We start from the raw sequence: 13,685 nt of genomic DNA, 5'->3' as shown, positions 1-13,685 counted from the left end.
CTTAGGAATAAACTTAACAAAAGATGTGCAAAATTAGTATTCTGAAAACTCAAAGAAAACTTATATCAGTGGAAAAATACCCATGTTCATGGACCAGAAGACTTCACTTCACTAATACTGTTAAGATGGCAACAGTCCCCTCAAATTATCTACAGACTCAACACAATCACTGTAAAAAATCCCAGCTGGCTTTTTTGGGGCAGAAACTCACAAGCTGAACCTAAAACTCATATGGAAATGGTAGAGATACAGAATAGCAAAAACAATCTTGAAAAAGAACAAAGTTGGAAGACTTACACTTCCCAATTTCAAAGCTTACCAAGGAGGCATTAGTAATGAAGATAATGTTGTACTGGCATAAGTATATAGACATATAGTTCAAAGGAACAGAATTTAGAGTCCAAAAATAAACCCTCATATTTATGGTCAATTGATTTTGGACAAGGGTGCCAAGACTTTGCCAAGAGAGCCAACTAATTGTCCTGCATGATGCTAGGCAGTTTCACCCATGTTATTTAATTTAATGCTTAACATATAAGGTAGAAACTGATTTACTAATATTTAAGAGCTAACTATATGGAGAATATATAAAGAACTCTTTACAACAATTGGTGCTAAAGAATATTAGACCTCTGCCTTACTTCATTCCCCCAAATTAGTTCCAATGGATCATAGATCTAAGTTTAAGAGTTACAAGTATGAAACCCTTAGAAGAAAACAGAGCAGTAAATCTTAATGACCTTGGGTTAGAGAAAGACCCTTCTTGCAAATGACACCAAAAGCATTGGCAACAGAAGAAAAAATTTAGATAAATTCATCAAAGTTAAAATCTTCTGTGCTTCAAAAGACACCAGCAAGAAAGTGAAAAGACAACCCACAAAGAATGGGGGAAAATAGTTGCAAATCATAAATCTGATGAGACTTTTTTCAAAATATATAAAGGACTCCTACAATTCAATAATAAAAAGAAAAATGACCAAATTTTAAAATGGACAAGGACATGAATAGGTGTTTCTCCAAAAAAGATATATAAATAGCCCATAACTATATGAAAAGAGGCTCCACATCATTAGGTAAACACAAATCAAAGCCACAATGAGATACCACTTTATGCCCACTATCATGGCTTTAAAAAAGACAGATAATAACAGGAAGTAACAAGAAATTGGAACCTTTGTATATTTTTGGAGGGACTGTAAAATAGTGCAGCCACTTAGGAAAATAGTTCGGAAGTTTCTCAAAACATTAACCACAGAGTCACCTTATGGCCCAGCAGTTCCATAACTAGGTATATGCCCAAGAGAAATGAAAACATATTCGCACCACAACTGGTACATAGTAACTCTTGGCAGTATTATTCATAATAATCCCAGAGTGTAAAGAATCCAAATGTCCATCAAGTGGCTGATACAAGAATGGAGAGAAAGAAAATAACTGCTTAATATATAAAATACATGCATACCAATGCAATAAAGAAAATACATACAGCTATTATAGACTTTTAACTGGTCACAGCTGTACTTGAGATTTATCATATTTTTACTCCACTACCCATTCCATGTTCCCTTTGTCCTCAGCCAGCATCTCTATTGATCATGGTTCTTTGCCTATTGACAAGACCTATTCTTTCAAGGGTCTGCACTACTGGTGATCCCGATGGTGCTGGATTACTGTAGTTTTCCATTAGTTTATGCTGCTGTGGATGGGGCTATCAGAAAGGCCAAGGAATCCCCTGGGTTCCTGACACATATCCTTCCACACGTAGTAAGAACCCTATTTCCTCTTGATGATAAGGACCAGACAGGATCAATCACCCAAGCTAGTACAGAATCCTCCTCCTTTGTCGGTTGGGTCAAAGGCACGGAGAACACAAAATGGACAGATGTTAGTCCCAATTTCCATTTCACTATAAACCTTTCCTATCCTCCATTGGAAGCACTTCTCCTTTGGGAGCTGAAGTCTCTAAAGTCACTTTTGGGGTACAGGCAAACATTTTCTAAGTGGACTGTTTGTGACAACAGTGAGAAAAGCTACTCCTGTTTCGACTCTGGTTCATAGAATTTTGTACTCTGGGAATAAGAGAAGTAGTAAGACACATTGGTCACTGGTTCACAGAATAAACCATGTCTTTTGTGGGAGAGCATCCTAGTCTCAGAAAATGTTTTCACCTGAGGCTTAAATATGTTATTCCATCATTCTCTCAGGCCAGCTGCAGGGTGATAAGGTTCATGAAAATATCAGTAAATTCTGTGGACCTAAGCCCATTGCCATAATTTTTGGCAGCAAAATGAGTTCCTTGATATGCAGTGTTGTGTATAACAACCCAATGGTGAATAAGGCATTCAGTAAATTCATCAGTGGTAAAGATGAAATACTGTAGACAGTGGAGGTAAATCCATACCCAGATAAGTGAGAACAAAAGCAGTCACTTCCATAAAGGAAGGGATCCAGTAAAATCAACTCACCGCTATTAGATGACTGGATGTTCCCAAGGAATGGTGCCATATCAAGGGCTCACCACTGGTGTCCTACTGGCCAACTGGGCACTCAGCAGAGGCCAGAGCCAGGCCAGCCCGTGAGAAGCCCATGTTGTTGAATCCATAAATAATCTCCATTCTTGCTGTATTGGCTATTGTATTTATAAACCCATTTAATGAGAACTGGAGCAGCTAAGAAAAAAGACTGAAATCAAGAGTAGAGGCTATTTTGACTAACTAATCTTTGAGAGCTGCCTTCGAAGTGAATGTTTTTGGTTAAGTGTACTAGGATTCTCCACAGAACAGGAACCAATAAGGTATGTGTGTGTATATATGCACACACTCACACACACACAAACACACACACAGGTGTTTATTTTAAGGAAGTGGTTTATGCAGTTATGAAGGCTGGCAAGTCCACAGTCTGCAGGATGGGCTGGCAGGCTGGAGACCCAGGGAAGAGCCAATGCTGCAGCTGAAGTACAAAGACTGTCTGCTGGGAGAATTCTTTCTTACTTGAGGGAAATCACTCTGTTTTTTTAAGGCTGTCAATTGATTGGACAAGGACCTCCCACATTATGGAGAACAAACTGCTTTACTCAAAAGTCCTGTGATTTAAATGTTAATCTCATCCAAAAACGTGGCCTCATGGAAACACCCAGAATAATGTTTGACCAAATGTCTGAGAACTTTGGCCCAGCCAAGTTGACACATAAAATTAACCATCAATATAAGCATTCACTAGGGAAACAAATATCCTCTACTCTGAGAAGTCCAGCCACAGACCTTTGTCACCAATTTTCTAATTTTTCCCCCCTAAATCCCTAGGTACCCAGGTAAGTTATTAGCCACTGACCATAAATAAGTGTGGATTCTTTCCCCTGACAAGCTCCCTTACTAAGCCAAGTGAACAAGCAGATTTACTGCTTGATGTTCTGCAGAAAATAGAGGAGACAATATAGCCCAACATTATAGGGAAGGACTTAGCCTTCCCCTGTTATCCTTCAAAGAGCACCTCTGAGTGAGCCTATGAAGCTATCAACATCCACTTTCAGGAGGTAATTGCATATTGGACAAACTATCTATAAACCCGGTCTTTTCTCCTGCAGTCAGCTGGTCACGGGAATTCCCTGTGAAGCCATATGGATGAAGGAAGAGTGCTAATGTCTTAGCAATAGATGCCATGGGAATCTGGGCTCACTGAGCTTCCTGTGGCTTCAGGAGCTCGAAAGTAATCTTGTAAATAATTCCTCACCTTGATGACTGAGTGCTACCACACATACCAACTCTACAGATTGGAGGGTCAGAAGGCCCCAAGTTCATCAAGGGCAGGTTGTGTTAATCTAGTACACAGGGTCAAATTTCAACATCAGAGCCCAGTAACAACCTACAGCTGCTTTACAGAATGAGCATAGTTATCTGAGGAAGAAGAACTGGCTTTGTTTTAAAGTCCTATGTATTTCTACTGTGATTCTCTTACAATAGTCTTCAATAAACTCCATGGAGGATCCCTCTATCTGCCAAAGACACTTTGAGAACTGCTGGAAGTGTTAGAGCAGCTTGCATGAGAATCTGAAACTATCTCACATGATTCTCTTTCTCTGGCTTCCACATAAAATCCATAACCTTACAGTTAATGGGTTGGAGAAGTACTACTCAGATGTGAAGAGTTTGGCTTCAGAATCCAAAGAGCCCTCCAGGTAGAAAATTCAAAATATACCAATTGTCCCTGACCTTGAAGAAGACATCTCCTAATGTCCTGGACCACAGGATCCCCAGTAATGTCACTGAAGTGGCAGATCTCTGAATTTTTGTGTAATTTCACTCATCTCTCATCCTCTAGCAGTCTTATTAAGGCATCTAGGATATTTGCCACATCTTGTTCAACAGAGCTTTTCAGCATTATCTTGTCAATATACTAGACTACACTGGTACCTTATGGGATTAAACTAGACTGTAACAGAGAATAGGAGACCACACAGCCTAGGACAAGGATAATGAAAGGGTGCTATGCCTCCCAGGTGAAAATAAATGCCTTCTGGATTTTGCTAACATGTATACATAGAGAAGGGAAAAAATCTCCAGATCAATAGCTGTATACCAAATAGAATGAATTAGGTTGACTTATTCAAAGGATTGTATCTGGAACAGCTGTGGCAATTAAAGTCACCATCTGAAGATTCAGTTTAGGATAATTTACCATCATTTCCCAAGATCTGGTCATCTTGTGTAAAAGCACAAAGTACCAAGTTGAACAGCAATGTGATGGGAATCAGCACTCCTGCATCTATAAAGTATTTGACAGTGGCACTAATTTCTGCAATTCATCCAGAAATATGGTACTGCTTTAGTTCACTACATTGTTATGATGAGGCAATTGCAGGAGATTCCATTTCTTCTTTCCTACCATGATGGTCCTCTCTGCAAAGATCAAGGAATCGATGAAGGGATTCTACCCGTTGGTGAACTTCTTCCTCAGCTGCAGATGTTTATTTGAACTGTACATTCAGGAAATGGGTAGGTTCAGAGAATGGAATGACTACAACGAGATGGGACCAAGCCAGAAGTCCTTTCATCACTTAAATTTCATAAGCCCCGACTCCGGTTGGTAAACCAGTGTGGCATTTCACCTTCCAGGAATAAGTGGTGAAATGAATGTATTTTTCAACACTTTGATACAGGGGGACACTTCTGAGGGACATAGTTACGGATGAGTGAGAAGACTACATGATCAACCCACTTCAAGATTCTATCACTGCAAGCCTTTTAATTCCATCTTCTACAGTATATCAGTTAGTTGTGACATCTGAATTACTCTTAATGCCTCGATTTCAAACAACTAATGGAGCAAAATGCTACAGCCACTGCCAATTACTCAAACTAATGCACTGAATCAAAACTCTATGGTAGGTATGCTCTATGTCAATAAATCCAGAATGATCCACCATTACCTTCCTTATCCCTGGTCTAACACTTAAAATCTGTTCCCACATATATTCCTCAGGATTCTGCCAATATAAAATTGACAAATTATTCTGGTGTGCAAATTTAGTACTTAGTCCCCTAAGATCTGCCAGGATTTAAGTTTAATTACAGGTCTCAAAGATAACAGAGGTGGTAGGACTGGATTTAGAGGTGAACTAGCATTCTCCTACAGGTCAAAAATCTCAGTTGAGGTCATTACAGGGTTTTTAGGCAATAAACACAAGGAGAAATGGTTGTTTCTCAAGCGGGGAGATACAGCAGAGTTTGAGGGATGTGGGGAGGTACAACAGGATTTGAAGGGTTTAGAGTAATAGGATTTATCAAAATCTAACCAAATATTCCCCTTCCAGTTCTCAGGTCCTTTGTTTATCAATCAATACCATAATTCTAACCTAAGGGGTCTAGTGAAGCCATGAACTCAAATTACATTGCATTTCAAGTAATTTCATGATCCGATATTGGGTATTGTTTCAGAACTTATGATCCTACTGCTATAATAAATAAGGAATTCTTAAAAGTCCCATTATTTTAGAGAAGTAATCTGCTTCCCTAACCATTCACTGAAACCCTAAACTTGTCATTTCTTTTTTAAGTGAAATATAATTGACACATACAGCAGTAAGTTTCAGATATATAACATGTTGATTTGACACATTTATATATTGCAAGATGATTACCACCGAGCTATTATTTAGCTAACACCTCCACCATATCACATTTATTTCATTTTTTATGGTGGGAACAATTAAGACAGTCTCTCAGCAACACTGAAGTTCATGATACATTATTTTTGTCTCTAATCACCATGCTGTGCACTGGCTCTCCAGGACTTGTTTATCTACTAGTTCCGAGTCTGTACCCTTAAATAACATATGCCCAGTTCCCCCACCAGCCAGCCTCTGGTAACCATCATTCTACTCTCCATTTTCACAAGTTTGGCTCTTTTAGATTCCACTTATAAGTGAATATCACACAGTGTTTCTTTCTCTGACTTATTTCACTTGGCATCATGCCCTGAAGTTCTATCCATATTGTTGCTGATGGCAGGATTCCCTTCTTCTTTGAGGCTGAATAATATTCCATTGTGTGTGTATACACCACATCTTCCTTCTCCATTTCCACTGATGGACTCTTAGGTTGTTCCCCTGTCTTGGCTACTGTGAATTGCCGCTGCAGTAGACATGGGAGTGCAGGCACCTCTCAAACGCGTTTTCACGTTCACTGGGTGAGGAACTCCCATACTGTCTTCCACAGCTGCTGCACTTCCGCAAACAGTGCAGAGTGGTCCCCTTCTCTCCACATCCTTACCAACACTTGGTATCTCTTGTCTTCTTGATGATGGCTGTTCTAACAGTTGTGAGATGATCACTCACTGAAGTTTTGATTGCATTTCCCTGACAATTTGTGATCAGCATCTTTCCATGTACCTGTTGGCCATTTAGATGCTTATTTGAAAAAAGTATCTTTTTAGTTCCTCTGCCCATTTTTAAAAAATCAGATGTTTTTTTTGTTGTTGTTAGTTTGTGATTAAGTTGTATGATTATGTATTTTGGATATTAGCCTGTTATTCAATATCTGGTTTGGCAAATTCTTGCTTCCATTTGGTAGGCTGCCTTTTCATTGTTTTGACTATCTGCTCTGCTGGCGGAGCTCCTTGTGGTTGTGGTCCCACTTACTGACTTCTGCCTTTGCTGCCTGTGCTTGCAGCACCACAGTCATTTCTTCTCTGTCAGTTCTCCAATGCAATTAAGAGTAAGGCAGCACATCCTACAGTCTTTGTAGTTTTTCTTTGTACCATAATTTTCCATTTTAACAGATGCTTGATTCCATAACATTGTGTCTAAGGACTTATAATACTGCTAGTAAACTAGAACTCAGGAGGAAGTAGGAGTCTGAGGAGACATATACTGCCTTAAAGAATTGTGAACAGGCTGGTTGTAGAAAACTGCTGTTAATGAAGAAATGAGGAACATATTATTGGAAACTGGAGGAAAGGGGATCATTGTTATATAGCAGCCAAGAGCTTAGCCAAATTGTGTGCTGCAGATATATGGAATACAAGACCTGTAAATGAACTTAGAGATTTCCAAGTGAAGTATTTAGGATATAGCCTGATTTCTTACTATTTGTAGTAAAATGTGAGAGGAGGAAAAAGACATATTGAGGGAGAACTGTTAAGCAAAAAGGAACTGGGTCTTGAAAATTTGGGAAATTCTCAAACTGTCCAGACTGCAAAAGATGCTAAAAGATTTACTGGCAGGAAGGCATACTCTGGACAGAAAACCAAGGTTATAGCTGACTAGTTTTTGCTAACTCTTTGAGAAGATGAAAAGGTCAGGGTCAGAGAGACTTGAAGATGCTCTCTATGCTGCTGTCTTTGAAGAAGGGACCATGAGCCAGAGTGCAGGTGACTTTTAGAAGGTAGAGGAGACAGGGAAACATATTCTCCTTTAAAGACTATAGGAAGAAAACCCTGCCAACACCTTAATTTTTGCCCAGTTGGACCTATTTTGGACTTCTGACTACCAGAATTATACGATAATAAATTTATATTGTTTAAGCCACTAAGTCTATAGTAATTTTTAAAGTAGCAATAGGAAACTAATACAAATTTTGGTACACAGAAGTGGAGTATTGCCATAACGATGTGTAAGTAGCTTTGGAATTAGGCTTTTGAAAAGCATGGCAGAAACCATTAAAAGATATTAATTATCATATTCAAGAAGCTCAGCCCGAGTGAAATAGAAAGAGAATCACCTGAGTACTTCACAGTCAAAATGCTAAAAAAAAAAAAATCAAAGAGAAAAGGGGTATATTACTTTTAAGGAGAAATAAGACAGTCAATTTTCAACAAAACTGCAGAAATAAGATGTTGATGGAATGATACCTTCATATGTGCTTAAATATAAAATTATTAAGACAAAATAAATACATTATAAGCAAAAAAAAAGATGTCTGATGGAAGCACAGAACTTACTGGAAGGAATGAAGAACACTAGAAAAGAGTAAATGTGGATGGCAAACAAAAATGAACCGGTGATATTAGGTAAATCCATCAAGCAAATAATGACAGTACTTCAGACTTAACCACCAAAGAATGGAAAGCAGTGGGTGAATCTACAATATTTACACTGATTAGTATGGCAATATTTCTCAGGCATTTGTAACTGAGCATATTCTGTTCTGATGTGTGTGTGTGTGTGTGTGTCTTATTGAAGTATTTTTCCCCTATTTTATAAACTAGAAAAAGAGGGTCATGAATATTATAAGAAATAATACTTATATAAATAATTGTATGTATGATGAGGAATAGAATTAAATTCTTTGGAAGCAAAATTTGAATGTTAACAAAAAGTTTTTTAGTATCATTTACATACTTATGTGAGGCTTTTAAACATGTCCCTTTAGGATGGGAATGTTTTATATTTTAAATTTACACCTAAAACAAAGCCAAAGAATTAAAAGAAAAAAGCAAAGGAATGATTATCATAATATTCAGGACAGTGGTTACCCCTGTGGGGAAAGCAGCAGGATGGGAAACAGAAAAGAAACATGGTAGATCCAGCAGTACTGAATCTTAACCTAGCTCATACATGGGTTCTGGGTTTCCTAATTTACATGTCATTATGCATCAAAATTTACATAGTCCTTTACATGTTCCAAAGCTTACCTAAAAATTTTTAAAGAACAGAGGTAATGAAATGAGGTAGCTTCATTTATTATACATAATCAAATAACTAAAAGATAGATTTGTAGAAGCAAGTACCTGTTTCATTTCTGGTTCCATGATCATTGTGGATCTGCTGTAAACCAGGAACTGGCCTTGTTGTCAGATACCAAACTGCATGTAGGACATCTGTGGCATGTATACAATTGTGATCTGAAGTCACCAAAATATTTTATAAAATGATTATTTTATTATGTTTAACAAAGGACATTTTAAAAAGTATGATTTTCTAGTCATGCTATATCCTCATAAATAAAATGTATGGCTTAGAATAATTTCCCACAGTTATATTTTTGTTTCATCTTATTATTTAAAGTCTCCTCATGAATTAGAAGTTCTTTTTTAACAACTTTCACATATATTATGAAAACACAGTAAAGGGGTCAAAGAAAAGGCAGGGTAATAAAGGCTTACTGAAAGGCATTTGAAATTTACTTAAGATTGCTATTTTGTAGCTTTAAAAAATATTATCTAAGTAGTGCCTGGATTATGGAGCTCCACGTTCTCACACGAAACAGGTTTTGCACATAGGCACACAAAACAGTTCCAAATTCTAGATACTTAAACTTTCCCCTAAGCCAAAAAAACAATGAACAATGGACAAAACCCAACCTTATCTCCCAGACTTATAGTAAGGATTAAATGTTAATGATGTATGAAAACATCCAAAACAGTGTCTGACATATATAGTATGTGATCAATAAAACACCCTTTTACTGAAATACCACTATGTGAAAAGGCAAGATCTACAAATGAAACCCAGCTTTGTTATTTCTAGTTTTATAATCTTGGGAAAGGTTTTTACTTCTCACCTGTGAAAGGTAAGTGATACAACCTTTCCAACAAAGATGAAATGAAATAAACCTTGTGAATCTAATGATTACAGTCATAGCTAATATTCAATAAAATTTAATACTTTCATAAATATTTAGTTAAGTACCTACACTATGTAGCATTAGCAGATAATACTATACTAAGTGTTCAGGCTTAGATATGACATAACGTTAATCCACTAAGAGCTTAATTAACATTAATAAAATCACCACTTTTATTGACCATTTACTATATAACCATGAATTCTGTTACATGATTTATGTGGATTATCTTATATTATACTACTTATGGGGTAGATACTACTGCATTCCTATTTACAAATTTGCATACTAAAGTTTGGAAAAGTTAGATCTGGAGACTCTTTACTTATATATATCCTAATTAGGAGACAGTGAAGACTCCTTACCACCTCTTTCTTTCCATACCCCTTCCCTTGAAGTACATTTAAAAATATTACTTTAGTCCATTCATAAAACTCAGTCACTTTTAAAAATACATACCTTATAAATGTAAATTATACTACATATAACTCACATTATATGATTAAGTAATCATTAATGAGTTATGCCATTTAAGAATAATCGATTTATATAATTTATTTCCCAAAAATGTATCCATATGAAGGGAAACTGTAGAGGGCACTCACACATAAAAAAACCTTTATCTTTTCCTGATATGAAATTCAAATTATATTTTACCATAAAATCAACCATTAAAATTATTCCATAAATCAACATACAGTTTAAAAAGAAATTCCTATGGATAGGTTTTAAGCATGGCAGTCAAAAATTTTCTGAAACCCTTGATTTATATTTAATACAACCAAACATTTTTAAAAAATAAGGTACCCAAATGAAGAACTGTTAACATAGAAAGATACATACCATGTAATAATTTAATGAAACAGGTTATAAATAGATATCAGTATTATGACTCACTTTATAAAACAACAAATATATGTAAGAAACAGTAGTCAGTGACTCTAGGTAGTAGGATACTTTTTAAATCCCTATTTTAAGACTTTTCCAAACATTTTTGCAATTTAAAACACATTTAAGGGAATATCTGAAGGGAAGAATAATAGAGTTTCAAAACCAGTATTATTTGAACTTAGATAATAAGATGTGTCATACTTACAAGGAATGTCTCGATAGCCATTTTCTAATGCACGAAAATAGTTCATGAATTGTAGAGTGGGAATATTAAATATTTCCAATAAACCAGTGTCTTGAAATAATGTATACATAACCTAAATGTCAATTAAAATAAACATCACTTTAAAAATCAAAATTTTTATTTGTAGTATAATATGTTTTTGTGATTTGCATTTAGGAACGTTAAACATATATGTGCTTTTTAAGTTAATAATTTTTTTAAAACTTCCCTACAATGACTTCTTTCTAAAAGATGAAAAAGGAAGATATCACCCTAAGGCCCTTAAAAGCAAAAAAGGATTAAAATACATGTCTCAGTTGTTAGACTGTCCCATTCTTGCATGTTAGCCTTTTATTCATAACTTATTGAAGGATATATGAATTCTATTCTATTCTAGCCCTAGATATTACAAAACTCAGAACAATGTATTTATCACATTTTTGTTCCTAAAGACTTCAAAGAGAGGAATTTTTATTCTGTCCACATAATTTATCCTTATATTCTTACATTTCATAAATAAGATACTTTGGAGTTAATAAGAGTGATTGATACTTTGGGAAGGATAACTTGATGATGCTGTATGGATGCAGCAGGGAGAGAGAACTTTGCGTCTGGTGGTGAAATGGAAGTATTTTCCCAAGGCTCCGGCATGGGTGGAGCAGAGGGAGGGCAGGTGAGAAAATGAAGTGTGAGTTTCAGGGCTTAGAACTGGACCACCTTTCATGTCCTTTTCAATCTCAAGATTCAATATATTCAATTTATTACCTCTTTAATAAATTAAATCCCATCAATACAAGCAAAAAAACTACTTTTCATTTATATATATAAATAATTATATGAAACACATTACATATAACAACATAGTTTTTATATGAGTTTATATATACAGGTTTCTCTTTTCAGATTTCCTACTGGAAACTTCATTTGTGAAAATAATTCAATGAACAATGCTGAACTTGTGCCTAAACAAATATTGTACATTTTTAGATTTTGTTTTGTATACAGATTCAAGAAAAAATTAATTTATAATAGATGTGGATATTTAAAACAAACCTGACTGAGGATTTTTCCTGATTTCTCTCCCATCTTTTCCACAACTTCAAAAATTTGAAAATTCCAGTTGCTCATCTTTTCTATTAATGAGTCATAATCTTCTATTAAAATCAGATCCAGCGATACCTCCTGTTCAATCTGTACAGAGGGAAAGAAACCCAAACCAACTTAATCTTACTTTTTATAAATACTGTCAAATTCATATCCAAATGATAACACTTAAACTGAACATTACAAAATCAGTACGATTTTCTATGACAGTTATTCTCAAGTATAATCTGTACTTTCTATTTCTTCTCTTGTAGAATGCTATCTTCAGAAAAATATGTCTTCTAGGCATCAGAAGACATTAATCTTCACATTACTTTTATAAATAAAAATATTACATTTCTAAAATACTATACAAGTCTAAAATTCATTATTTCCATTTTAGAAGATACAGGTATCAAAGGATAATAGAAAGAAACTCACACCCTTACATTAGCATTTGCTACTAGTTTAACTTCCGAAAAATAGATGGAATTTTTCCCCTAAAAAGCTCAAATTTTGAACTTTTAAGAACAAAAAAAGTGCTATTATAGATGATTTTCATTCTTTCTAATGACATGCACATTATATACTTTAACATATACAATGAAGAAAATATCAGCATAGAAAGTAATATATACACTATAAAAGTAAATAAAATGTGTTCAATTTTAAATGAATGCACTGTGTTCTAGGATGTTTATTAGTAATTATTATTTTTTAACCTAAGTTTTAATGTATGATAGTAACTTATCAGTACAACAAAAAGTTAAAATATCATATTAAAATTCTTGTTTTGGGCAAAAATAATGAAACTAGTACTAACTGATATATTTCACCTTAATATAATCATATTGAAAGTTTATCTTTTACATTTGGTTGCTGTTCATTCTGTGCCTCTTCCATTAGGTGATTATCACCTTCCAAAAATGATTTTCTGCTGTCTCTATTCTCTGTTTCCACTTCCTCTTGAGTTTCTGTAAGGCTGAGTGATTCTTTTAAGAAAATGTTGTCTTCATCACCTTTCAGAAAATACACATAATAATAAATAAGAATAAAACTTGCCCTATATGGATAGTTTTATAAGAAAAGTTATTTGAAAAAATATTCAGATAAAATAAACCACATTGGCATTCGATCTAAATTAATGACACCAAAATTTTTTTTTAAGTAATGACACCATTAAGTTGTATCTTGCTGGACTATTTGGCCCAGGTGTCTTATACTCAGGCAACAGACAAGTCATCTGATCTACCTATTCATGAATGAGAGAGATGGGTGGATATTCTTTGTAAAAGTGAGAAACCCAAAAAGTTCCTGTCTATAGGATAGAACATCTTCTTGTCTATAGGAACTTTTTTTGTTTGTTTGTTTGTTTGTTTGTTTTGAGAGGGCATCTCTCATATTTATTGATCAAATGGTTGTTA

The 13,685-nt window shown here is 35.2% G+C and overlaps 1 protein-coding gene across 2 annotated transcripts in view; it reads right to left on the bottom strand.

The window, feature by feature from the left end:
• The window catches only part of PDE3B (phosphodiesterase 3B), a 177,303-nt gene that overhangs the window by 21,496 nt on the left and 142,122 nt on the right, over window positions 1-13,685 (bottom strand). For both annotated transcript variants that reach the window (XR_012122619.1, XM_037026925.2), the window contains exons 8-11: window positions 13,132-13,280; window positions 12,232-12,369; window positions 11,161-11,272; window positions 9,229-9,342 (exon numbers count right to left, since the gene is read on the bottom strand). Coding sequence is in view for 1 of the 2 variants with exons in the window: in XM_037026925.2 (XP_036882820.2) it covers window positions 9,229-9,342; window positions 11,161-11,272; window positions 12,232-12,369; window positions 13,132-13,280 (513 nt within the window). In the remaining variant the exon portion in view is untranslated. The remainder of the gene's footprint in view (window positions 1-9,228; window positions 9,343-11,160; window positions 11,273-12,231; window positions 12,370-13,131; window positions 13,281-13,685) is intronic.

Source organism: Manis javanica, chromosome 11, assembly GCF_040802235.1.
Source record: "Manis javanica isolate MJ-LG chromosome 11, MJ_LKY, whole genome shotgun sequence".
In the NCBI taxonomy this organism is placed as follows: Eukaryota; Metazoa; Chordata; class Mammalia; order Pholidota; family Manidae; genus Manis; species Manis javanica.
Note: the sequence above shows the minus strand (reverse complement) of the source record. Positions and strands in the feature narration are given on the sequence as shown.